Raw genomic sequence first — 27,183 nt, 5'->3', positions numbered from 1 at the left:
GGATATTCTGGAAGACTGTAAACCATTGTTAACAGACGGACGGAGCCACCTACTGTTTCAGTGTGTAAACTGCATCGAAATCTATTTGTGTACTTTGGCAAACAAACTGGGATTTATGCAATTAGTTTTTATATGTTTTTTAAAAACTTACAGCGAGCTAACCTTTGTAATGAATAGAAGTACTTTTGATAACTACAGTATTCTGCAAAAGACACTCTTCATTTCTTTATATTTTCTAGGAGTCATACACTAACCTTTTAGTGATTCAAGCATAAAAAGACGCCTAGCCTAAATCTTCACAGTGTTCCCAGAAACACTGTCAGTACAGTGAAAACATACCTCCCCATAGCCTGGACCTCAATTTTACTGAAGGAGTGCGGGATTATTTTGACAACGGAGCAAAAATTACCCAACACCTAAAGAAGAGTTTTGAATGTCTTCAAGAAGCCGGGAGGACTATTCCTGAAGGCTACTTAAAAATTATAAGAAAGCTGCTAAAAGATGTGTGCTCAAGAATAAACATTGGTCATGTCTGAGCCTCTTTCTCCATGTTAGTTAACAACAGTTTATCACTATAAGCGCTTAATTGCACCTAATTTAATACAAGGTTTATGACTATTCTAGTTTATGAATGCATTTGTTTATATAATCCATTATTTCTAATATAACCTAATTTATTCCATCAAATCCTAAAAGATGAGTGCACATAGGTTTATGGAGTTATCACAGCATAAACTAGTTTTATCATTTCTTTTTAATAGAATCAGAAAAAAAAACAAAGATTTGTGACTTGTGTCAACTTTTAGCCAAACATAACATTAATCATATGAAACCTCAGACCAGTGAACTAAGCAAAGAAAATTCAGTGTTAACACAAAAGCGAAAAAGACCAAATATCAGTGCTCACAGTGAATACAAGTAGTAACTCAATGATAATTAATAGAAAAATAACACTCATGTCCTGTTCAAAAAAAAAAAGCCTGGTTCAGTCCTTAGCAGCACTGATGTTTAGGTTTATGTAAAAATATTATAAATCCCAAGTTTAAAAGTGTAACATTTTTACAACTAGAGTACTGAAAATGAAGTACCCTCATTGCTGCCGTATGTATCTCCTACTGCAGCCTGAACATGAGTCTATAGTAGTAAGGTGGGTACATGTAGCACTGTTTCTGCGCTTTGGGTCAATTTCACCACATCAAGAAGCAGGTCAGCGTTTAAGCACTATAATGTTCATTATTAAACTGTTTTGTGATTATTAAAATGTAAATATTCCTTTATATTTGATTATTTCATGAAAAAGCACAGAAGACAATTTCTGAATAAGTATAAATAGCAGAATTCAGATATAATTGCCTTCAAATTCTCATCACATTTAAATGACAAAAGATACATTAAGTGAATTTAATTTTGAATTTTAGTTGGATGCTTTGCTCCTCACCACAAATTTCGTTGGTATTGCGTCAGCACCACTGACCTCTGACAAAAATTAAACCGTGGAGCTCAGATTTCAGTCAAGCAGCCGACCTTCTGACTGGGATCTTAGCGCTAAGCTTCTCTGCAACATGTGAGAAAGGACGACGCCCAGCTAAAAATCAAATTCAGTTCAACTTTGGTTTGTTTGCACTGATTTCTAAATGTGTGGTAAGGCTGTAAGTACAGTCCCTGTACTTAAACATTTACATTCACATGTTACAAACCTGACTTTTTAACCTAAACAATAACTGTTTAAACTGCACACACATTTATTTGTATGCCTGTGAACATTAAGCAAGCTCAACCCAAATAAACACAGAGGGGTGTACTATGAAGCCAGATTAATGGGTTAGCGAGGTATGTTGGGCTTTCATTCACTCTCTTTTTAGCATCTTAACTACTGTCATACACGTAGCCTGGTCCTGCGCAGCCTTTCGGTTTGTAATTGAACTGAAGAGCCACATTTTCACTGATTCTCTTATTTACAGTAAGCTTTAGCTGCAATACAGATTCTCTGCTGTAGGAATGTCATTTATCCAGAATATAAAACCTGTTGAGACACTTCTAAAACAGCACTGCAGATTCTAACTGGAATATTCAATTTTTCTTTTATAAATGTCTTTATTTTTGGTCCTAATCTGCTAGAATTCCACCTACTGGAACAAAGTTTAGAACTGTTACACCAAGAATTCTGAATGAATAAAAGTAATTTATCTTACAAGTGACGACAAACTGAAGTGATGCTTTCTTTAGGCTGTGGGAGTGTGTTAAAGTTTAAGAGCTGTAATTTGTCACATTAGAAATCAACAGCAGAGGTGAAATAAATATATTATGAGGTAAACTATTTCATTTACTGATAAGTGTGCGTGTAATGATCGTGACTTCACAAGATTAAAGATTTTCGGCAGCATTACTCTCGTTTCCTTTGCAGCTGCAGTGTTGCATGTTATTTATAGATCTGTATCACCTGATTAGACGGAGCTCAAATGATCGATTTTGTAAAGTCAAAGAGTTAAATGACGCATCTAAAACTGCACAGAGCATGAAGCAGAAAGCCTGAGTTAATGAAGAAAACTGATAACCACCATTGTAACCCTTATCTCTTATCGCCCCGATAAGGGTTACCTTTTATCAAGCCAGCTAACACAACCCCACCAATTATATTGAATTTGCTTTTCAGTACACCCCTCTGCTCGTGACAAACCAACAACATCTGAGAAAAAAAATAAAGCATTCGTTTAGCAGAAAAGAACTGTACACAATGTGGCATTTAGCTGACACAAGATAGAAATATGATTCTTCAAATTCTCCCTTTTCTGCCAGATTTTCACAGAAGAGTCTTTATTGTGAAATAGCTTTCTTGAAGGAATCACTCATTTGTCTGACATCAAACAACTGTTTGAAACGTACGGTGTAAAAAGTGTGGACATGATCATCAGCCCTATGAGTAACATGCCCTCCTGTGTGACAGGGAGATGAAAGATTTTTTTGCCCTAGGCACAAGTCTGGAATAAACACAGAATTAGCAAGTACTGACGTAATTCACTCACAACCCCCCCACAAGAAAACAGACTTGTGTCTACAAGCAGCCTGATAAGCTGTAACCGATTAAACTGCATCACACGGTGAAGATTTTAGTCCCAACATACTAAGGTCACATAGGCAGCAACTGGTCATCTCTCTCCTCTGGCTCTTCCTGTAAATTGTCTGTAGCCTCTCCCCTGTAAGCTGGCGATTCCTCTCGCTTGCGCGACCGGCACACAAAGTCACATCCATCCTGTAAGCACAGCGAAGAAAAAAACAAAAACAATTGTCCTTATTTATTTATTTTTATTTCATCAGACTCTGACCTTTCACTGACGGTGTTCATCAATTAGATTTAGCTTACCGCTGCCAGGTTTCCAAACTCCACCCAAAAAGCATAATTGGGGAATTGCTCCACCCCTTTAGCTCCAACGATCACCCGCTGGTAGAGGAAACCTCCAACAAGGTAAACAGCCAGAAGAGAGAAACCACTGAAATGTGAGAGGTTATGATTATTGATCATCTGTAATATCACAAGCTCTCACATTCATTAAATTAACAGATGACTTTACATACATGATGAGAATAATGGAGCCAGTGCTGATAATGGAGCCAGTGCTGAGCTTGGACTCAATTACAGGACACACTGAACTGGTGTCCAACTCAAACAGATAGAAACAGTTTTCCTCCTTTTCCCTCTCCTCCAGACCCACCTCCAGCTTACTCTGGGAGAGAGAGTGAAACACAGGTGTATACAAAGTGTCTTTGTGCAACTTTCTAAACATGCAACATGTGTATAACATGTTTTTATTTCAATAACTCTACTGTTTAATACAAATAGGCTCATTCTGTGTTCCACTGTATTAAACGTCTTCGTCACTCTACTGTAAATATCCTTGCTTGGTTTCAGGTGTCTGGAAAGCCTTGAGCTTCACGGAAACATTATTCAGAGCGTCCTCATGGATCAAATTTCATTTTCACAGACCTGATGCAACATGCCGCCACGGCTGCAGCTGACTGCTTTTTGTTTCTGTTTTTTTCCTCAAACTCAAATCTGCTCGGCTAGAAGCTTTGCACAATTCTTTTACCACTTTTACATTCCTGTCGCAAGAGATCATAATGATGGCTTTCCTTTCTTCCTTATTGCAGTGTGCATCGTATTTTTCACCATTTGTGTAGATCAGCATCACCCAGTCACCTGAAAGGACACGTTTGATAAGATTTAGATTTCTACTCCTCAGAGTTGGCCTCAGGCTATGATGCAATTATGAATTATTTATCAGTTTCCAATACAGTTAAGATTCACGCACATGCCCTTACGGTCATGTCTGAACTAATAAGAGAATGTTTTTCGGATTTTGCATAGTCTTACTTCCTCCAATGGCCTGTGTATGCGTGTATTTGCCAATCACTGTTGTCTTCTGTGCTTTCTTGTCCACTTGAATAACCCCAGCATTGGGAGCACCCCCTGCATCCCCACATAACTGGAACACATATGTGTAGCTCTCGTTCGAAGCCTTGTCCTCAGCTGTAAAGCTGTCAAAAAAGAACAAATCCCAGAGAAAATTTAAATAAACATGGCCCATATAGATTCTTCCTTTAACATAAAATTATATTATTAAACACAACAGGGATTCCAAAAACATCTCATCTCCTAACAAGCACTGAATACGCTGGTACACAAGTGACTCATTCCTTACTTCTTTCCTACGAGCGGCTCTAGTCGCTCCAGAACTTTCTGCTGTAATGGACTGTGAGATAACAGTTTGCAGTCTTTGGTGCTCTTCACACTATACACCCCACTCACAGAGAGGACCAGATGAAATGCCATGATCCACATGAGGAACGAGATTCCTCTGCAGCTACTGAACACCTGGAACAGATGTTAGATGATAAAGAAAAAACAATCAAAATGGGCAATTCTCAATTGTGATTGCTTGCTATTTGTTTCATGTTAGTAGGATTACGTTTATTGTGAGACCATACAAACTGTCTAATGCAAGACTGTTTCATACCATTTACATTACAGTAATATAAACGGTGGCATTATTGAAATACTTGCGGTCAACCATACAAAGGCAGTGGAGATGAGCATCAGGGGTAATTTGTAACTGAAGGATAGCAGCAAGATTGAACGGGAAGGCTTACATGATTATAGTGAGATGGTAAAGGAGACAGTGGGTCTAAAATAGCAGGCACACAGGAGGTAGCAGAGCTGAAGATGCTAAGATCTTCAGTCAGAGTGATCAGAAGGGACAGGATTAGAAATGAGTACATCCGAGGGACGGCGGACGTAGAGCGGTCTAGAAAGATAGTTTGAGAGACAAGGTTGTGATGTGCAGAGGAGGGATTTTAGATTCATATGGAGCTGCCAGCCAGGAGAAAAGAGGAAAATCACAGGGTAGATTCATGCATGTCGTGAAGGAGGACATGCATGTGACAGAAGATAAAGGTAGCTTAAGCTGAAAGCAGATGTGCTGTGGCGACCTCTAAAGGGAGCAACCAAATAAGAAGCAGAAACAACTGCAGTGTGGTAGCTATCCCTTTAAGAGCTGAAACAGTTATTGGGTAAAGTCATAGTCATATGACAGAAAACTAGAAAAAGAAATATATTTAAAAAATTTAAAAACAAATATTTACTCATTTAATTTGAATATTCATCATCTGTTATATTCAGCTGAATTCTTTTGGGTTTTAAGACTGCTATCTAGAAAAAAATCTAAATATTTAGCAGCACTTTTTTTGATAATCGTCTGACACTTCAAAACACAATGAACCTCTTATGTTAGTTTAATGTGTACATTAAAATGAATCTGTGGCAGTTCTCATGCTTTTGACACCTTGTTACAGGTTGCAGGTTTTTGCATTAACACAAAGTACCTCAGTTATCAGGTACTTACATTTAATGCATTATTCCACAAACCGTTTGCGTTTTTTAACACCACAGTTCATAAAAATAGGTAAAACAAGGGAATACTCAAAGCTTCAGTGGTTAAACTTTGAATATGAAGCACCTTTCACATGCTTCCTGAACAAAGAGAGGGGAGTAAAGAGACGCCCACTTTCCTATTCATTTAAAAATTTAAAGACATAAAACATAGCACTAAACTAAAAGACAATAACGATATAGGAAATTCAGTTGTGAAAGGCGATGTTTGCAAGTCTTTCCTGAAAAGAAAGTATGCATCCAAAATGTCTGCTTCTATTTGCACGAGGCAATAAGTTTTACTGATGAGAAAACAGTCCGTTTATAATTTCTCTGACAAAGATGCTGCTTTGGCCTGGATTGCACACCTACCTTCATGATTTCCGTCACGGCGAATCAGCGGGGAAATCTTCTTTGTGAGAAATCTAACAGTTTATCATACAAGCTGACAGTTTAAACAGTTGCTCTGAGCTTCCTCACGCTAACGTCGCTTCCTGGTTGACTCAATTAGCAACTAGTCGACTCTTTAGATATGCGCATAAAACAAACTTCATCTGCGCGGAGTCTGTTTTATATTATTATTTTTAATCAACGTTTTCCGCCCTTTTAATTCTGCCCTGAAGAGATAACACGCTTTCCATTCAACTGTGCCCAAGAGGCTAACAGGCTAGAGATAGCGGTGAAGGAGTGCGGAAGTGAAACCAAACAGAGCAACACGCGCATGTGACAGTCCAAATGAAACTCAGCCAATGAAAGGCGGCTGAGGCCACGCACACCCGCGTCAGCTGACAGGGGAGCAAGCGTCACAGAAAGGTTTACTAAGTCACAGCGTCACCATTCATGGTATTTCTATGTCAGGCAAAAAAAATTAATACATACAATAATAAATAAAATAAATACGTAAGTAAATAAACAAGATAAACAAAAAAATGAATAATAAATACATAATACATATAAATACAATAAAATAAATGCATAACTAATACATAAAATAAAACTAAAATAAATAAAATAAAGTAAGCAAATGAATAAATGCGCTTGATGGTATAATGTGGAGTTTTGTGTGCGCTGCTAAACAGAATTAAACAACTATTATTCAAACAAATGTATCTAACTAAAACCTGTAAATTTAATTGATCACTGATATAAATAGCAAATATTATCTTTATAACTACATAGTGGAAATTCTTGTTTGTTCAAACAATGTCACATGTGACATTGTTTGGAGTTATTTCTATGATTTAGATCCAAAAAACATATTTTGGTAAAGAAATCATAATTAAAGAAAATTACTTAATTTTAATAATAATATGTCATAATACACAATACTGTCTTGTGCTTCATTTACCTGACAATCTAATAAGATGAATTTATGTAAATACATGTTTTTCAAATTTGCTAAATGTAGTAAAAATTACATTAAAATCAACATTGCTTTAATTTAAAATGAGCTAAAAAAATTTTTTGACTAAGTATAAAAAATAATTTCAGTTTCAGTATTTAGTCAGGTGGTGAAGGTTTTCACTGTGACTCAGACTCTACATGATTGCCAGTCAGCTGCCGACAATAAGTATTTTAATTTGTATGGTATTACTTCCCTATCATGATCATTAAAAAGACTAAAACACTGAAATGAATCAAAATTAAGAAAACATTTCCGAACAATAAAAATAATTCACCTTCTTGATTGGAAAACAAAACTACTTTCTGGGGAGTGAGCATGCATAAATGGAATTAAAACAACTTTGTCTATCTAAAAAGGGTGTTATGGGCTTGGCACATGGTATCATACCTGATGAATATTGCAATGAAGTTGGATGAAAATATCAGTTCCTCGCCTGCAAAATTTTGGTTACTATAGACATCTGCTGCTGGAAATCAGACATCCAAATATTTATAGTTCAAGCAAGCCATCATTCTGTGTTAGCCTGAGCTACATTCCTGAGAATTCATATTCAGAGACATGAATATGTCAGATATTTACCCCAAAAGTTTTTAAGGACCTAGCTCAAGACATTTATCCCAGATGCCTTGATTCTGATGTTTTAGACATTCTTTCAGCTCTGTTTGAAAAAGAGATCAATAAAAGGATTGAACATCAAGAAAATTCATCAGAAAACTTGTATCTGGTATCTCATTGTTTTAATTACCCAGGGATTGTGACTATAGGTGCACCTCCCAAGAAAAGTAACTACATGTCAGATTAGCACAGTCTACAGATGTTGTCATTGGCCTGTTCGGCACGTTCCTCCTGTCGATTTCCCAGTAATGAACATGGCTGCATTGTAACACTGAACAAACCCAAAAACCTATGCAACAGTGTACTAGAAGTTTGAGGCCACTCTGGTAAAAAAAACAATCATAAAACCTCACACCACCTGTCAACCTCAGTGGTTGAGCGATGATGATTTGGGTTTATTTTGCAGCCATAGAACCTGAGCACCTTGCAGTCACTGAGTCGACGAGGAACTCCTTTGTATACCAAAGCATTCTTGAGCCAAGTACAAGGGCAGCTGTTCAAAAGCTTAATCTTAGCCAGAACTGCGTCATACAACAGGGCAATGATCCCAGTTCTGAAAAAGAAATGAATCAAGGTGTTGCAATGGTCCAGTCAATAGATCTGTCTGACCTTAATAGAGCTGTGCAAGAAATGCCTGCAAACCTAAATGAACCGAAGCACCATTGTAAAGTTGTGGCAAAATTTCTGTGCAACTAAATGATAGACTCATAAAGTCATACAGAAAAGAATTATTTTAAGTTATTGACACCAAAGGTGCTTCTACAAGCGACTGAATCATGGGGTGTAGTTTCTCACAAGCTGCTTTTGCATTTTGTTAAATAAGGATGGGGGAATATGTCATATGTTGCTGTTAATGTCAGGTTGTATTTAGAGAATTTGAGAACATGCTAACGAACAGGTAATTTTTAATATGTTGTGATAAGTAAAACCTTAGAGCTGAAAGAGAGTGTACTTTCACTTTCACATGTCAGAATGTTTACTTGTGGATGACTGGTAGACCAACAACACAGATTTCCATTTCAAGATGGCATAACTGAGGTTACTGAAATATAATCATTACTCAGTGTTTTGAAAGGCAGATTAACCCCCACACTACTCTAGCGTAAACTAAACAATAGCCTCTAAAATTACCATGAACTTGAAATTCATTTAGTAACAGTGGTCAAGTATGGACTTGCTCAGCTTTCGTACAATGTATATATACACACACACACACACACACACACACACACACACACACACACCTTGATCACTGTTTCACTTCCCTCAGTATTTTTAGATTGATCTCTGACTGTGTGTTTGAGAATCTATGGCCCTCAGTGTCTGTTGCATTCTGCTGGATTTCACTAAAAGGTAATAAGCTGCACTCGCTATGCTTGAGACCAGTAAGTGTGCTATAAGAGCTCTTTCATTCCTGCATGCTCTGATTAGCTCAGCTACATCAGGCTCTTTGACTTCATTTACATTGTACGTACCGTCTTTTTTATACCATTTTCAGAAATATCAGAAAGTTGACTCTGTTCATCTGGATGTAGCATTTTCAGATCAACAGAATCAACTTTCTGGGATTTCCTTGCCTGAATGATTGAGCATTTATCGAGATCCTTTTTTAAAATGTCATTTTTAGCTCATCTGGTTGAAACACTTGTTGAGATGTTCGCGAGGCGGCCCTTCACAGTTGCTACTCTTCCTGCAGTATTGGTAAGATTTTAGTTAACCTTTCACACAATATATCACCTAATGGACTTGCATCTAAATTAAGGTCAAGAGCGTATCAATTGTTTTATGAATACGTTTCCACTTTCATAAAAATCACTACTTCTCTTAGATTATTGGTCAGATTTTAGTGACATGAGATTAATGCATCTCGGATATGACTGTTTTTGAGGGTCTTTGAGTTTTCAGTGGATTTTAATCCTCATTAGCTTGTGCAATGCAGCCAATCCCCGACAAGGAATCCTATAATTTGCTTTCTGTACTTCTCACATTATAGCAACCTTTGAATAGTGATGGACCATGAGCTGGATGGACTAGTCTTTCCATTCAGGTTTTTTGCTTTAAAGAACTCTGTCTTACTATTTGGTTTGTTCATTTTCTGTTGTATCAGCCACCCTGAACTCCATGCCTTCATGTTGTTTACAGCATGTTGAATGTCACAGTAGAAATTGAGAGTCGTCAGACTAGGAAACATTTCTCCAAGCTTATGTTGTCCCAACGGGAATTTACCCGTTCTTAGCTGACAGGAGTGGCACTCGGTGTGGTCTTCAGCTATTTTAGTCCATCTCTTTATCATTATAAGTGGTTATTTGAGTTACTGTCGTCCCTAGCTGTCTGACCATTCTCCTCTGACACCAATATTTTCACCCAGAGAAGTGTCGCTCTGTGGATTTTTTCTCTTTCTGAGACCATTCTCTGTAAACTCTAAAGATGTTGGTGTGCGAAAATCCCAGTAGACCAGCAGCTTCTGAAATATTCAGACCAGCTTGTCTGGTCCTAACAACCATCCAACATTCAAAGTCATTTAAATCACCCATCTTCCTCATTCTGATGCTCAGTTTGAACTTCAGGTTGTCAGCATTTCTACATGCCTAAATGCAATGAAATCCTGTAGTTCACTGGTGAGACGCTGAGTAGGCATGCCTAATATAATAGGTAGTGCACAAATCTGTTTATAAGATTGGGGAAAGCTGCAATCAGCTGAGACTGAAGAAGTCACTTGGATAAGTGACAAAACGTTTCTCCCACTGAAAATGCTACGTCCAGATGAACAGAATCTACTTTTGGACATAAATCTGACAGTGATAAAATCTTCTCAAACGACAGAGTGCTGAACAAGTCATTTAAACAAGGTGTGGTCATGTATATAAAATCATCTGACAGATTTTAAAGTAAACGGATTTCCTTGTTATAAAGTAAATGGGAAAGGCAAAGTGTAAGAAACACCTTTCAGCTTTAAGTAAAATGCAGTAAAGTTGACTCATGGGGTGTAGTTACTTCTTGGAAGTTGGATCTGTTGCAGTTAGCCAGGTGTGTGTGTGTGTGTGTGTGTGTGTAGCAGACAGTATTTTTGTTTTTAAAAAACGTGGTGTTGTGCAAATTCGGTTAGCAAGTGCATAAAATCTGAGCGCAGCTGAAAGTGCAACAAAGTTGTGAAACAGGGCAGTGTGACAGTAATCATGTGGGTTTCTATTTAACAATGCTAATGAGAGTGAGTCACAGCATTTCAGAGCTTTCATGTCAGGCTTTCTCAGTAGTTAATAACCATAGTAAAGTTGTCATTGTTATACAAATCACTCACATATCACCCCTCCCTTAGTTTCCCCCTCTGTGATTGCTTCATCTCTCTCTCTTTTTAAATCATAAGGAACAGTTGGTGTTTCTCCCTCCCTGCTGCCTCCCTCTGTACAACCTCTCCAGGGAACGCAGGCAAGTTTTACTAGGCCTCTGTTTGCTTTGCTCCAAAGAAGTTAGTATTTTCAAACCTACTTTCTTCCTCCCCTCCCCCACTCTCCTTCAGCGCCCTTACCTGGCTGTGTGTGTCCGTGTGTGTGTGTAGCGCAGACACACCCGACTACCGCATATCAACCAATCGCTGATCCAAGAGAGGCGCTCCAAGGAGGTGTGCTTCCTGTACTTCGTGTGAGACAGGAATGGTGCAGGAGTGCGTAGAGAGTTGTGTATTGTGTGATTTGTTTTGGGGTTTTTTTTTTTTTTTTTTCGGGGGGTCCACAGAGGCGATCTCATCGGCGGAACACGGGAGTGAAGGAGTGAAGCCGTGGACGCACTCGGTTCGAGTTTTGCTTGATTTATGAGAGGTCTCCCTGTTCAGCGACTGCGAGGACAAGACTGGGAGAAAAAGGAGGGCAAAGATAAGTGTCAATCTGTTGAGACTTGTTTGGGAATTTGAGCGAAGACGGGAGGTGGGGGAGAGGCAGCAAAGACATTTTAGGCGTAAACATTAACTTCTCACCAGAGGAAAAGCCAGAGGAGATTTAAAGCTGAATGTATGTATTCTTTAAAAAAGGAGAACTTTTTCTTGGGTCAATCTGATAATGTGAACGCAAGGAGGGAATTTTCTGTGTTGTGCAATCCCATGTTTTTGAGCTGAGCTGGGGAGGAGGAGGAGGAGGAGACCAGATCTTCACCGGATACAACATTCAGGTGAGTTGTTTATTATTATTATTATTATTATTATTATTTTAGATGGATTAAAAACACCACGCTGTAAATTGCTTCTGCTTTGAAGACAGATTTAGATCTGGTTAAGCTGCGAGATGTGGTTTGCATGCTACATGCCGTGCCTATGTGTCACTGGGCCTTGCTTTCTCGAAGGCTGCTTTTGGTATGCTGTTCTTTGCAGGTCTCTAATGCATTCTTAAATACTGTAAAAGGGTGTCCCTTTCTTCCACTGACTTGCTTCTTGATTTCCTGTTGTTAAAAAAAGATCTTGTCATTGATTTTTGTTTAAAGTGCAAAACTTGTTAAAAATGCAGACAGAAAACGCACAGATTATTGTCCAAGTTATAACATTTTAGAGGCTGTGGCTCTCCAGATGATTGATATGTCACTAATAGTCATTCAAATTTTTATTAAGCTTTATACTTTACTTAATTTGGTCAATATCGTAGTCATTTATCTGACATATTGGTTTGAATCTTAATGCAATGCAATTTCGAGACTGACACTGACTGCTCTTTTCTAGGTTCTCCAATAACAATGGTACTATGGGGACCAAAAGGCCCAGTTGGACCCTCTTTGACACTTTAACAAAAACAAGCAGGTCTGACCACAAGCTTCAGCCAGGTGGAAAAATCCCCCTGGATTCAAGTCCCAGACCAGCAATGACTGGTTGGTTTAAGCGAGAGCTAGAACGCACGACAAAGAAAGGTGACACATTTCCCAGAATGAAAAAAGGTCTTACAAGTCCTGATAGAAGATTGTGCACTGAGATGGATGAAGAAAGAGGGGAAAGGAGGTGTAATGACAGGCCCCCCAAAAAAGCAGAGACTGATGTCTGGGGCCAAGAAAGAGAGAGGACATTCCAGGTTGAGAAGGAAAGATATGAGGGTAGACGCAGAGAAAAGGATGAGGGGAAACCCACTGGAAGAGGATACATAGAAGATGAGAAGTTACGCCAGAGGGGACGATATCAGGAGTTGTCTGATATTAGGTTTCAAGACGGCAGAAGAGAGGTGGATGAATCTTGGGATAGAAGAATGGTAAGAATGGGTTCCCCACACAGAAGAAAGGAGAGAGAGAACTATGCAGACAGAAAGGAGAATGAGAATGCAAGAAGAAGAGAGAAAAGGAGAGACATCAGGAGTGAAGGTGATGATGATGAGAGAAGGCCGAGGAGGGAAAGAGGGAGGGACAGAGAGAGGGAGGAGCTGATACTTCAATACAGCAGAAGTGAGGGGGACTACATGGGCAAAATGGCAAATGACAGAGATCGAGAAATGCAGCGATATAGAGACAGAAACAGAGACAAAGAAAGAAGGAAAGAAACTGACAGGCAGGACAAGGAAGGTGGGAGAGACTTAAAGGAAGATAGAAGAGACAGAAGAGAGTACGAGCCTGAGAGAGACAGGAAAAAGAGGGGAAAAGAAGCTGGTACTAGAATAGTTGATGCAACAGGCAGGAGCAGTCGATCACCGAAGGAGTGGGCTCCCGGTCCGCCAGCACGAGCTCACAGCAGTGGAGAGTGGAGCAGTGATCCTGACAATGAGAAGAGACACAGAATATACAGGGACAGGTATGAAGAACGGGAATCAAGGAGAGACAGCAGTTTTGAAAAGAAAAGAGAGAGAGAAACATGGAGGGATCAAGACAGAACTGCTGATAAAAGTCAAAGGCAAATAAGAAATGAGAGACAAGAGAGCGATAAAGGAGAAAAGACTGGCAATATGCCAGAGCAGAGAAGGATGTGGTTAGAGCCACAGAGGGGCAAGAATAGCACAGACAAATTTGTAGACAGCAACAGGCACACAGAGCGGAAAGAGCTACGGGGAGAAGGAGAGATGAGTATGTACTCCCAGACGGAGAGAGGAAGAGATGGGCGACCAGTAAAAGAGGAACCAGATTGTGAAAGAAGGCAGGGGGGGAGAAGTGAGTACAGGGAAGACGCACAGAGGGAACAGGAGGGAGTCGGTGCAGATCAGGAGAGTGTGGGGGAAATCAGGAGAGGGAAGGAACATATGTCTGACAATGATGCAGGGGTTGAGGAAAGCTGGCAAAAGGATGAACAAGGAGACAACGTCGTAGACGACAGAGAGGATGAGAATGGGAGCAATAACTGGCCACCCTCTGAGAGTGAAGGAGGAAGTGAGGCAGGGTGGAAGAAAGAGAGAAATGAAATGCCATCCACAGAGGATGGCTTCGTGACCGTGTCAAGTGGAGGAGAGGACAGTGAAGAAGGGTTTAGGGACTGTCAGGAATTCCAGGAAGGTGGAACCCAGGCACCTGCTGGCTTCCAGGGGTTTGTGGGAGATCAGAAGAGGGAGGAAGGACGGACAGTGGGGGAGGTGGAAACAGCTGACGGGGAGGATCAGGGGGAGGAGAAGCAGCCAAAGTACGTCTTCTGTGTGGTTGGGCAAACTCTTCCCCGATCAAAACCCAGCAATATTTTACCATTGCAGGTTGATCAGATTGGAGGAGTGGAAAGAAGCGACACGAATTTAGAAACTCACCATGAGTTGGTTGATGACATCACTCAGCAGCCTCAGAAAGACTTGCTTCAGAGATCATGTAGAAATGATGAGCACCCAATGATAAACAACTGGGACACAGGAAGTGAGCATAAAGTTCAGAGGGAGGAGAGGCTCTCCACAGAAGAAGCAACTGAAAGCAAAATCCACTCCAGAGCGCCTTCAGCGGTTCATAATTTAAAATATAGAAAGGAAATGAGACGTAAAGTGAAACAGTCATATTCTGAAATGGGAAGAAAGGACTCAAAAACTGAGAGACTTCTCCAGGAATGGAGAGAGAAAACTAAAGAGCCAACAGACAAAAAAGAGATGCAAACTCCAATTTCTCAATCAGCGATAGATCAACTGCAGCCCATCTTGGATCAGATAAACACTACAGGAATGAGTCCAGAGGAGGTGGAAGCTATTCGGATCAGACTGAGTGGGACATGGAGCGTGTCTGAGGAGCCCAAGCGGCATTCCCAAGCCCCCCACCTTAAATGGGCTAAAAATGTGGTCCGTGAGATCCTGGGACATTCAGAGGAAGAACCAAGCACAGAGGCCCAGGAAGATCAACCAGCTGCCAACCAGACTGAGACCAGCAACGCCAAGCCACAAGAGGAAGTTGCAGAAGAAACAAGGGAGGTACCTGCGATTAAGCTGAGTATGGAAGAAGATGACTTAGAGCCAGAGCTGGAAGAGCTGTTCGATGCGAGAGGTATGGGGCAGAGCCAAGCCCACATGCATGCTGACCAGTTCACGGCTATGCATGTTGTAACGCATACACACACTCATGCTGACACGGCGCTAGAATCAGAAAGGAAGGAAGATTGCAGCATGGACAAAACAACTTTAGAGCCTTCTGGTGAAGTTCAGTTAGGAAAGTCAGACATAAAGGTGACAGTCAGTGAAACTGAAGACGATGAGGTTAATTTGAAAGAAAGCGAAAAAGAAAAACTCAGAGAGAAGGAAGCGGAGATGTATTTAAGTGCGAACAACACCCTTTACAAGCCTAACAGCTGCCCTATTCTTTATCATGACTGCGAGTCTGAGCTCCTGTGCCCCTCTAGTGAGGGTGAGAGCCAGGGGGTGGACTATGGAAGGGATGAAAGTGAAGAAGAAAGACAAGGAAGGGAGCCTGAAGATAGGGTTAATGCAGTGGACGTGATAGTACCAGAACTGACTGAGGTGAATTGCGTAGAGGCAGAAGGGCAAGTAGGGAATCTGGAGAGCTCCTACAGTTCTCAGAAACTGGGTTCCAAAGTGCCGTCTCGAAGAAAGGGAGTCCATAAAACAACTCAAAGAAGAAATGTAGACGTGGAAGAAGATGAAGGTGTTGGAAGGGATCGCAGAACCAGAGTATTTTATGCAACAGGTAAAGAAAGAAGGTTGAGGATGGAAACATTGTGGCTGTCTTCTCAGTTCAGTCCTAATGTTTCCAGGAAAGCTGCATAGTTACCTCACCTCCCTCCTTTTTACTCATTTTTTTTAAAACAAAAAAAACGTCTTTCCTCTTTCAAATCAAATGGCAACGCATGAAATTTTAATCATTTAATCAATGACATTTCAAGATAGACTGACCTCAGAGGAAACTAGATTTAAACGTCTCAGGATTTACTCATGCACCAAATGATGCTTCACGACTGTGTTGGTTTATTTATTTTTTTAAAATGAATTTTACTTAGTCATCTTGTCATTTCCACTTACTTGAAGCCTTTACTTTTATTTTTGCTCCTTTTTTTTTTTTTTTTTTTTTAAATAATTGTTTTAAATTTAATTTAATTTATTTTGAATCAGTCACGGGGACCTCAGATCATAGGCAGACTTCATTATCATTACCCCGATCTGAGCACAAAACGCTACCTTCATTGGAAACTACGTCAATGTTGAGTATACAGGTAGTGGGAGGAGATAAGAGTAGGTGGAGATGGACAAACTCCTGCCCCGGGAAAACCCAGAGCAGGAGTTAAAAAGTCACAGTTGAGCCACAAGAAAGACACAAGAAATAAGCTTTGGACACACTAATCTCTTCAGTTATTTATCAAGCTTACTAAATTAACCAGCTTATTTATTTAAATTATTGCCTATTTAAATGCAACTATGTTGCTGTACAATGTGTCAACAAATGGATACTTTTATATTGCAGATGATGAGGATGATCGGAGCAAAAGCTTGAGCGAAATGGGGCTGAGGTGAGAATAACTGTCACATATACTGTGTGTGCGTGCGTGTGTGCGTGTGTGTGTGTGTGTGTGTACAGATGCACATATATATGCTCTTTTTTTTTTTTTTTTTTCTTTTTTTTTAAACATTTGATGTACCTGATATTAAGAACAGTCTTGTCTTAACTTGTCTTAACTGTGTTGTTTGAGTTTGGGAGTGCTTAACAAATTTATTAGACAGCTTGTGTTTAAAACTAAAAAGGGTATATTGTTATTTATTAGGGCAAATAACAAATTTGAACTGGCACTCTGCAGTTCTCTGAAAATTCAGAATAGCTATCAATTAATTCATATCAATTAAGTAATCAAGCATATATAATCATTTTTCTGTTAATGAATGTAATTAAATTACTAATTTGGCATCTCAAAGAATAATAATATGCTTTACTGTGCTGTTTTTTTTTTCTGCTTTTGTGTAAAACAGTAAATTTGAACATTGGTGGAAAGCCACAATAATTCGTTTTAGTATTAAAAATATAATTTTGATTAAAAGGTTTGGATATTACAGAAGCATTAAAAAAGGATTTGGGCAAATGCTGTTAGGGCGGCTGTGGTGGTCTAATAAATTTGTTAAGTACTGTACATATTTCAGTGAAAGGTCACTCGTAATGTAAATTAATAAAAGAGAAATGCCTATAATTTACTCATTAATGCAAATAGGTCATGTCACATTTCTTATATTTAATTTCCTTCCTGTCGCTGTAGGAATCTTTTGGGCACAATCGAAAGACAGAAAAGTAATTCAAGGTTCTACAGTGAGTATCTCTGCTCTACCTGTCTTTTTTGCTTCTTTACCTTTTTAAAGTAGCCCATTATATATACTTTACATACAAGCCGAGCACATCAACTCAGTTCTTACGATGATTCATTGGAAGAAGGCAACAATATGTCGGTAACAAAGTGACAGGTTGTACTCTGCTCTAATTACAGTCGGGAAAAGTGTGATGCAACTTGAGTATTTCCCTCGAATGTGTGTGATTCATTGGCTTATAACTATAAAGGCCATAAACTTCGAGTGCTGTATACTAGTGCCTTGTCAAGTTTATAAATGATGACTTAAAAGATCTAAAATGGCAGTGGTCCTTTTGCCTAATGATATTATGAAATGGATATTGGGAGAAATGGGGCAGTAATGTGTCTTTGGCTGCACTGTATATACCGGTGTATTTGAAAGTCACAGGCGTGTTTCTGCAAGCGTTCATATTTTCTAACATGTTGAGAGGAAACACAGCTGCTTCTACAACTTTGCCTCCACACACCTACTTGTTGGAATGCAAAGACAAATGCAAACAGCTCCTTATGGGTAGTGCTGTTCCTGTCTGGCCTGTTTTCCTTTGCTCCTTTTAATTTAAAAAAAAAATGTCTACCTTATTTTTCTCTCGTGCACTCTTTATTTATTCGTCTCTCTTCCTGCCTCTCACCCAGATGCTGCACAACTCTATCAGCAATACAGTGAGGCAGCCCAGAACTCTGAGATCCTGCGTCAGGCTCGTTCTGAATTCCTCTCTGTGAGTGAGGACCAAACTTCGTCTCCTCTTCCCTCACCTCCTCCTGCCCGCAGAGCTCTTCCTCCCATTCCCCCACAACCACATCCCAAGTCCTTCTCCCACACAGGCTCTTTCCCTATCCAAAGCTTGCATCTCCCTGAATGCCCCAGGGGTGAACGTAGAGCTTCTTCCCCACGTCTGTCAATCTCACAGTCGTCCTCGCTGTGGCGAGATCTGCCGGGGGTCAGGAACAGTGCTGAGCTAGATGAGCTCACAGAGGACCAGAGGCGGCTACAAGAGGTAACTTTGACTTAATCCACATATGAAAGGGTCGGCATTTGATTGCATAAAAATCATCACAAATCATGCATTTTCCTTTAGACTTCACTGGAGCAGGAATATTATGCAAGTAACTTTCCATCAGATGATCAATAGCAGTAATATTATTAGTCATTTTTTCATAGATGGGCTGTCTTAATAGCAGCTGTTTGCATCACAGTTATCTGTGACTTTCCTTACAGACGTCCTCTTAAGCTTCTGAGCTTGATTTAATTGTAAATTTGATATTTATGTGTAAATGTTAAGGATCAGTGTAACAGTCTGTATTTGCATTTCTGGGGAAAAAACTGGCAAAACATTTTTGCGTAGTGGAAATTCAGACTCCTCCAGATACTTAAATGCCGTTTTTAACATTTCTAGACTTACTCATTGTTTCTTTTGAGTTTTTCTTAAGATTGTAGTGATTCGGCTCCTTTTGCTCAATGTTTCATACAAGTGCTCAGATTGCATTTTACGTTGTCAGCTTTTTAAAAACTGTTTATAGGAAGTCACGTGACTTACGTGAATCAGCTTTTCATTATCATTGCATCACACTTATGCCCACTCAAATTGTCTAAATTATTCCTTGTGTTATTCCACACTAACCCTCCGGGTTTTACTACGTTTTACTGGCAGATGTGCATCTCTTGCGAGAATATTCAGTTGCATAAACATGTGCATTTTTCCTTGTAAACTCCCAAAGACTTGTTGTGAAATTGTGCTCCTTGGAAATTTCCCAGCCTCTAGCAGACTGACAGCAGTGTGGTTATTAGCTGCAGTTTTTGGGCAGTTGACACATGCTTAACGTTCGCACTTTTGATTTTGGTTTCAAGGTGAGGTTTGAAGTTATTACCTCAGAAGCTTCCTACTGCCGGAGTTTGGAAATTGTCGTTGACCACTTTGTCAAGTCTAAACAGCTGGGGGCGCAGCTGACCACTCAGGACAAGAACTGGCTCTTTTCAAGGCTGGTTGATGTTCGTGCCATTAGCCACAGGTCAGAACTATAACTCTGCTATACATTTGCATTTACTTGAAATAGTTGTCTTTACATTTAGATACAGCTATGAGACTAAAGCCTGTCATTTACTGCTTTTTGTTAAATTTAAGATTAAAGCTGTCTGGATCAAATTCATTATTAAAATATGCATTTGCTCAAAAACCTCTTCTTATCAGTTACATGATTGTAGTTACTCATCATAATAAAGGTGTACTAATATATAGTAATAGTTTTGGCATGCATCGATATTCTTGTGCCCATTGTGCTTTGCAGGCACAAAGTTTGAAGTCGTTGGTTTTAAAAAAAAATGCTGCTTTGTGATTTTTAGTTTTCTGTCAAAACTGGAGGAGCGGGTGGAATCAGATGTAATGCACTTCACCGTCTGCGACATCATTTATCGGCAGTGTCCGCTCTTCAGAAAAGCCTATGTGCCCTACCTCACCAACCAGTCCTATCAGGATGCAACTTATCAGAGACTCATGTAAGCCACTGAATCATGCTGTGTTGCCTCTGTTTGGTTCTAAAATCTTGTATCTATTTATTTTATTTTATTTTTATTTATTCATTTGTGGTGTGTTGGCTCTCTCTAGTGGTATGCCTAGAGTGGTACGCCTGTCTACCCTTATTTGGATTACCGTACTGACGGTATGCCGCCGCTGCTTTCAGGAACCATTGGAATTCTTTAGATTGCGTGAACTATTCATTAGTTAAGGTAATGGAAAGGGTGGATGCTTGGTGGCAAACTCCATATCCCACAATTCATAGCACGCCTCTGCCGAGTCAAACAATGGCGGCCACTACTTTGTTTTTATATTGCTCTTATTACTGTTTCTAGGTCACCAAATAAACTTTTAAGACATTTTCAGGCGAGAATGTTGCTGTGTAAACTTCAAATATCTGCTCGTTTTATCAATACATCCCATATTAGCAACAGTGTTCAGATGTCGTTGGTGCCGCCTGACCGCTAACTCCCTAGCTAGCTAGTGCGGCTTGGCTGACAAGCGACAGCCCGGCCTGGATGCCAGCAAGGGCGGCTCACTCTCTCGTTTCACCCTTTCGTGATGAGTCTGGGTCACAGCTGGACTTATTTTTTGTTTATATGGGCCGTTGATTTATTTATTCAGTGAAATGTGGTGGATCTGCCAGATGTTAACTTCAAATATCTGCTCGTTTTATCAAGACATCCCATATTAGCAAAAGTGCTCTGACGTTCTGCAAAGAGCTAGACAGCTAGCTAGCTAGCCCGGGCTGTCTGACAACGATCCTGGCTAATTAAAGCCAGCGAGAAAACCTCACTCTCTGGATGTCGTTTTCTCTCTCTCTCACACACACACACAAACACCGGTCTTTCTCGTTGACTCTGTGTCATAGATGGACTTATTTTTCATTTTTATGGGCCGATGATTTATGTATTCATTTTAATAATGGTATAACAGTAGAAGGTGGTGAATTGTCCAGATGCTGGTCAATGTGAAAAAATAACTCAGTTCTTTGGTGGTGGCTAACGCGGAGCTCCAGCAGAGGCCAGCCGTTTTATGAAACAAAGGACAAGCAGAGACCCGAGGGCCACCGGTCCGAGTGTCAGGTGAACTTAACTTCAGGTGAGAAGTTTTGACCTGGAGTCTATCTGGGTCTGATATAAACCAAGTTTAGGTGTAGTTTAGTTTCGTTGTGCTGACTTTTTACAATCAGTTACAATAACTCCTACTGCGTGCTAGCTAGCATGACAGAGTTTCTATACAGCTGTGTGCGTGCTATGTTACTGATGTTGAACTTTATTTTATTCATAAGGTTAGTTAGTAGAGTTGCCAACCATCCCGTACAAACGGAATCATCCTACATTCAGAGAAAATATTACTGTTTCGTATTGAGCTGAAAAGGAACACAGTTTGGCCCATACTTCAGCTAGAATGGGGGGGGGGGAGAGACACAAAGCTGGATTTATTCTGTCATTACGCTGCACAGCTGCCTCTTGTGCTGTCATTCTATCCCTCTCTCGCCTGTTGTAACTTCAATCATGAAACTGATCAATGATCAGCTGATCGGCTTTTCTCTCGTGTTTGTTTATCGCCCACTTTGCGCCAGAAAGAGGAAACCAACGGATATCGTGCTAAACAACAGCAGCGCGTTTAAGCTTTATCAGCTTTTGTTAGAATTTATTTGATATTAATTTCTAGTATCAGCTGATGTTTGCTGGAGCCACAGCTGTAAAAGCTGCTGGTCATTATGTCGGTTTGGATATCCTAGTGAGAGGGGAAACATGAAGATGAAACCAGGAGATGTCCTTACTGAATCATCAGAGCTGAACAGGTGATGGAGAAACAGGTTTACCTTTTAGGTGACATGAATGAGTTGAAGGGAAGTTATGAACGGTTTCTGAGAGACAAATAACACCAGGATCCTTTTCTACAGCTGACAGCAGGTAACTGTGCAGGAGCGGATCTGGCAAAGTTTTTGCTAGGGGGGCCAGATAGGGCATTAAAAAGGAAAGGGGGGCACAAAGAAATACTTTTCTTTCTTATTCTCATTTAATATCTAGCTTTTATTAAATAATTATCTGAATCTCACAACCAAAGTTTGTATAATAATGCAAAAGATTGGCTGTAGACCATTGTCAATCAATCAGAACGCTGTGTAAAAATAACAAAAAACAGAATAGTGAATGCAAAATTGTGATGTACTTGCAGCCTCGTCCTCTTGTCTCTCTGTATGCTGCGCTGCATATAGGAGAGATCAAAATACAGTTTACTTTGATTTGCGCCTTGACTTGAATTTTAAAAATATTTGGGGAAAAAGCACTATGCTGCAAAAAATGAAAAATAAATATTTGCAAAATATCTGGATAAATATTTATTTTACGTGTTTGATGTGTGTGGCGGGGTGTGGTCTGCAGTGTCGCTGCAGGGGAGGTGGACCCACCCGAGCAGCATCTGCAATCGCGCCTCTCCGGGTTAAAGTCGGACATAAAGTCCGGCATAGGCACACTTAAAATTTCTTCTGAAATTTTCGCTGTCTAGTTATGGTTAAAATTTCTCTTTTCCTTCCAGGAATGAGAATCCAAGGTTTAAAATGATCGTGGAGAAAATAGAGAAGAATGCTGTTTGTCAGAGACTTCCTCTTCGCTCCTTCCTTGTGCTTCCCTTCCAAAGGATTACAAGACTTAAGTTGCTGGTCCAGGTGTGTATGAAAGCTCTCTGCAGCAGTTTTAGTTGACGTTTGGTCCTTTTTGCTATTTTGTCACCTGAACACATTCATGCTGTTTCTGTCCAGAATATTGTCAAGAGAACAACACGCGGCACGGCGGAGGCAACGCAGGCCATCAAAGCTCTAAAACAACTGGAGAAGGTACAGCGACACACTTTTTTTTTTTTAAATTCACTGAATATTTACAAATAATAGCAAAATTACAGTTACTAAAAATAAGCGGAATATCTCAAGACTACTTGTTGTGAAATCAGTGTTTTATTTGTCGCTCTTCTAGATTATTCAACAAGGTAATGACAGCATCTCTCAAATGAAAAGCATCGAGTCTCTGGTTTCTCTCAGTGCTAAGGTGGACTTTGAGTGCAAGGTGGGTAATTAACGACCTTCCAAATGTGTCCAGTATGCTTCTCAACAATCAAAACTACCAAATCTCTGGAGTTAATTTTTCCCCATTTAAATAGTTTGGCATTAACAGTTAATATCTGCTTTATCTTCCTTTTTTTCTTTGTGTATTTTTTCTATTGCAGACTCTTCCTTTGATTAGCCAGTCTCGGAGGATGGTTCGAGAAGGTCCTGTCACTCAGCTGATGGATTTCTCTCTTAAGGAGACAGAGAAAAATGCTTATTTGCACCTCTTCAATGACTACTTGCTGCTTTCACTACCAAAGGAGTAAGAACAATCACGCTGTTTTGTGAATGCACAGTAATCCATCACAAGGCATTAAGCATCTCTCTCATTATCATTTGGTTCATCCTGTTACCCTCATATCTACTGTCTTATGTCGTCACCTCTTCAGTAATCAGTATTTCCTTCCGCTGTCTCATTTCTTCTGTGATTTTTTTTTTTTTCTCTTGCTGTTTGCAGAGGGGGAAGATTTACGGTAATTGATCACTGTCCAGTATCAGAGCTGCGTGTTGAGAACTGTCGTGTCAAACTTCACTCCCTACAGAAGAATCTGTTCCGGTTGTATATGGCACAAAAATCCCTGCTCCTCAGGACTGATGCACCGTAAGAGATTGGATAGTAGCAGTAGTGTCTGCGGTGTTTACCGCATAATAAAAATTTGTATAAGATGCATCTTATTTGTATTTTTCCAGGAGTGATAAGCTTCGTTGGATATCCGCCCTCTCCAGGCCCCATACTGAAGTAGATTTTTCTAGTGCACAAGGTAAAGTTTTCACCTTGGGTTGGATGTTGCAATTTGTTTAGTTCATGGTTAAATGTGAGTGAAACCCTTGAATTCCCTTTATAGCAGTCAATAAACCCAACAGTGTGTTAAAGATTCTTCTCCGGTTTATATCATCAATAACAATATGAATTTGTACATGACAGTAAATTAAACATCCGGCTAAAGCAAAGCATTTGATGTTTACCAAAAATAGGAACAGAAATTTTTTTTTAAATCAGATTTTTCTTTCACAGCAGTGCTGAGATTTGGAGAGTCTAGCATTCAAAACAGAGGCCTTTAGATGCAACATTGTAGACAATCTTGTATGGGCAAGTGACCTCAGTCTTAAAGGGAGAAAAGACTCTTGTCTGTTGTCTGTAATGTGACGTTCCTGCACCTAATGCATTTTTTCTGGGTGCTCTGCTTTCCTCCCATAATCCAAAAACACGATTGTTGGGTTAATTGGTGACTAACTAATGCTAATGTAACTAATGTAACTACCTATTGCCCAATGTCAGCCGATGCATAGTTGGATGGACTACTGCAAAGGAAAACATTAAATTTGGCCCAAGATTTTGATTCATACAACTGTAGCATGATGATTTGTCTAAACACACATCAGTCCATTCAGTACTGGAGACAGCATCCCACAGTCTCCTGCAAATAACCTAAATATGTAAACAGTGGGAAACTTTAAGACAATAGTGTGTTAACTTCCTTTAACTTTTATCCTTTCCATTTTTCCTCTTGCAGATTTCGAACAGATGCAATGTATCCGAGCTTTTTTTGCTCAACAGCCAGATGAGTTGTCCTTAGAAAAAGCTGATGTTATTCTGGTGCACCAGGAAAGCAGTGATAGTAAGATCATCTCATTACTTTCATTGTCATTCCCAACTAGAAATGCCTACAAGTATTTGAAGAAATCACTTATGTTGGATTCTATCCTTTTTTCCAGACTGGGTAGAAGGGACGAAGCTCTCTGATCGGCAACGTGGATGGGTGCCCAAATCCCATCTGGAAACCATAGCCAGCTCCAGAGTCAAGAGTCATAACCTGTCAGATGCTCTCAAACTGACAGCGGCCACAGCCACAGCCTGACCCGAGAGTGGACACTATAAAGGATCAAACTCAGTTATCTGATTCAGGAACTGCTGGATTAAAGATGATGGACATTCAGTGACATTTCTAGAGGACAATGCAGCAGCTCAAAATGCTATAAGATTGCATCTCAGTGTAGCAGTGGCTCTCATTTGTTTCATGTGTTGAAACAATGTATTCACTTTACTGCATGAAGCAGCAAAGTGAACTGCTGAAGACTGCCAGAAAGGGGGTGTGGGTATTATGGTTTTTATCTGCTATGCACAGTACATTACAAATATTGTGTGTACATCAGTAGATTTGTTTTAAAAAAATATTTTCTTATGGAAATGACTTTTTCCCAAGAAATATTATTCTTGGAATCTGTATTATTTTTTTTGTTGTAATATACGGTTTTTGAAAAATGGGCCCCTGCGTGCAGGAGAGAAATCATGAGATGTATCATAAGAGATCTGCCAGACAATTCCAAGACGTACAACGAGGTTCATAGGTTACATGGGACACATTTCAGTAAACGCAGACTTATGAAATAAAAACATATTTGAACATTGTGTGTGACTTGACAATGAATTGAGGCTGATTTCAAGCTGAAATTTTAAATTTTAAGCTGAACTACATCAGCAGACGGACACAATGCCAGGATTCTGATTTTTAGGTGGGCCACAGTACTTCAGGTTGGGCCTTGTAATTACATAAGTAAATGGTTTTAATACTACATTCATAAATTATTACAAGCAGGCACACCCGGGTTTACAAATTAAGGAAACAATACTCAATCTATCACTCATGTCTTTGTTGTAGACCAATAATTTTCCTGTTGACTTAAACTCTGAGATCCGTATTGCAATAATTCTGTCACATTCAAATGATTATAGCTGATAGACTGGGTGAGCTACATTGAGCAATATCACAGTGGAGAGAGAGCTCAACATACCACAGATTCATAAATGAATGTCAATAGAAACTGCACGTTCTAAATGTTGTCCTACTTTTAATAGAAAATGTAGTTGCTACATTGAGTGACTTCATCCTTACTCTAACACAAATCCAGTTAACACCTGAATTATGCTTATGTGCTTTACCAGTTACCATTCGTTGCAGCCACAAACTGAAAGAATTTTCCTACTGCAAAAAATGTGAAGGCCTGAATAAAAATGCAAGAAAAAAACATATCAGTTAGTCAGAGGTGATCTGTGATCAAAAGCACAGCTGACATTGAATAAAACACAAAGGAAGTGGTTCTCTTTTTTTCATAGTTAAAAACTTAATATTCTAACATTTTTCACCATGTTCGTGTAAAGTATAATGTAGTGTTTAGACTCAATGTAAGCCTTTGTCAGCTGATTCCAATTTATTATTCCTCTCGAACACAAAACATCAGGGGAAAAAAACAGCTTTTTTGAGGAAAGACACAAACCCAAGTGTGTTTGTGTGACACGTAGAGGTCCACAAATTTGGAGTGAGGGTTAAAGCACTACCAGCAAAGACTACGAACATGTTAATGTCTTCAAACAAACTTTAATGCAACAGTTGCTGCTTAAATATGTTTGATTTTGAAACAAGTCAACTTTGATGAAGTGGCACTGTCTCACAATTCAACTACATAGTCATAAAAATCTAAATTCAGTAAACCTTCTCATGACATATAGGTCACTATTACATTTACAACAACACTGAACAGTCAGAGTTCACATTCTCTGACTTGGTCATTTAAAGCTTGTCTCATGTCGTGTTTTGGAGGATGGTGCTGCAGTGTTCTTGTTGGTTCCCAATAATGGGAGAAAACTCAAGATAATGCTGCTGTTATTTGTGGGTTAAGACTAGTTTATGGTGCTGCACCTAAACAAAGACAATTTTGGGAATGTGGCCGACAGGGAAGCTATTGAGACACCGTTATGTCCACTAAAGATTCAGTCTTCTCTATAGAGAGGTTAAAGCCAACAGCTCAAGCATAAACAAGAGTATAGCCCAATTTCCAGTTGAACCACATATTTTTTTTAAACTGCAGACAAGTTTCAACAAAAATCTACTCTATCTAGACTTGCCTGTAAACGTTTGCCCT

The 27,183-nt window shown here is 39.6% G+C and overlaps 2 protein-coding genes across 4 annotated transcripts; one reads left to right on the top strand and one right to left on the bottom strand.

The window, feature by feature from the left end:
• Nucleotides 1–2,785: 2,785 nt before the first annotated feature.
• m6pr (mannose-6-phosphate receptor (cation dependent)) lies at nucleotides 2,786–11,608 on the bottom strand. 2 transcript variants are annotated; one of them, XM_026183845.2, is made up of 7 exons: nucleotides 11,470–11,608; nucleotides 4,698–4,870; nucleotides 4,370–4,533; nucleotides 4,086–4,195; nucleotides 3,574–3,722; nucleotides 3,362–3,488; nucleotides 2,786–3,250 (listed from the first exon to the last, which is right to left on the bottom strand). In XM_026183845.2, exons 2-7 carry the CDS (start codon nucleotides 4,835–4,837, stop codon nucleotides 3,128–3,130), a joined length of 813 nt encoding a protein of 270 aa, XP_026039630.1. In that variant the 5' UTR covers nucleotides 4,838–4,870; nucleotides 11,470–11,608; the 3' UTR covers nucleotides 2,786–3,127. The 2 variants fall into 2 exon arrangements, with proteins under 2 accessions (XP_026039630.1, XP_026039629.1); XM_026183844.2 differs by lacking the exon at nucleotides 11,470–11,608 and adding an exon at nucleotides 6,296–6,659.
• Nucleotides 11,609–11,758: 150 nt separating this feature from the next.
• arhgef5 (Rho guanine nucleotide exchange factor (GEF) 5) lies at nucleotides 11,759–25,672 on the top strand. 2 transcript variants are annotated; one of them, XM_026183841.2, is made up of 15 exons: nucleotides 11,759–12,104; nucleotides 12,646–15,344; nucleotides 16,773–16,818; nucleotides 17,554–17,603; nucleotides 18,274–18,635; nucleotides 19,487–19,647; nucleotides 19,979–20,131; nucleotides 22,698–22,827; nucleotides 22,921–22,995; nucleotides 23,132–23,221; nucleotides 23,382–23,524; nucleotides 23,720–23,863; nucleotides 23,953–24,023; nucleotides 24,777–24,881; nucleotides 24,979–25,672. In XM_026183841.2, exons 2-15 carry the CDS (start codon nucleotides 12,668–12,670, stop codon nucleotides 25,119–25,121), a joined length of 4,350 nt encoding a protein of 1,449 aa, XP_026039626.2. In that variant the 5' UTR covers nucleotides 11,759–12,104; nucleotides 12,646–12,667; the 3' UTR covers nucleotides 25,122–25,672. The 2 variants fall into 2 exon arrangements, with proteins under 2 accessions (XP_026039626.2, XP_026039625.2); XM_026183840.2 differs by having other exon boundaries at nucleotides 12,646–16,001.
• Nucleotides 25,673–27,183: the final 1,511 nt, after the last annotated feature.

Source organism: Astatotilapia calliptera, chromosome 11 (assembly GCF_964374335.1).
Source record: "Astatotilapia calliptera chromosome 11, fAstCal68.1, whole genome shotgun sequence".
Classification (NCBI taxonomy): Eukaryota; Metazoa; Chordata; class Actinopteri; order Cichliformes; family Cichlidae; genus Astatotilapia; species Astatotilapia calliptera.
The sequence above is the reverse complement of the archived record's forward strand: the minus strand, read 5'-3'. Positions and strand labels throughout refer to the sequence as shown.

What these genes read in the sequence shown, in the direction of transcription:
- m6pr (XM_026183844.2), bottom strand. An exon ending in TACACAGGCCATTGGAGGAA is followed by an intron (nt 4,196 to 4,369) that starts GTAAGACTATGC and finishes GTGTCCTTTCAG; the next exon opens with GTGACTGGGTGATGCTGATC. An exon ending in GGCTCCATTATTCTCATCAT is followed by an intron (nt 3,489 to 3,573) that starts GTATGTAAAGTC and finishes CTCACATTTCAG; the next exon opens with TGGTTTCTCTCTTCTGGCTG.
- arhgef5 (XM_026183840.2), top strand. Translation starts at nt 12,668, where the DNA reads ATGGGGACCAAAAGGCCCAGTTGGACCCTCTTTGACACTTTAACAAAA. An exon ending in CTCCTCAGGACTGATGCACC is followed by an intron (nt 23,864 to 23,952) that starts GTAAGAGATTGG and finishes GTATTTTTCCAG; the next exon opens with GAGTGATAAGCTTCGTTGGA. An exon ending in GCACCAGGAAAGCAGTGATA is followed by an intron (nt 24,882 to 24,978) that starts GTAAGATCATCT and finishes CCTTTTTTCCAG; the next exon opens with ACTGGGTAGAAGGGACGAAG.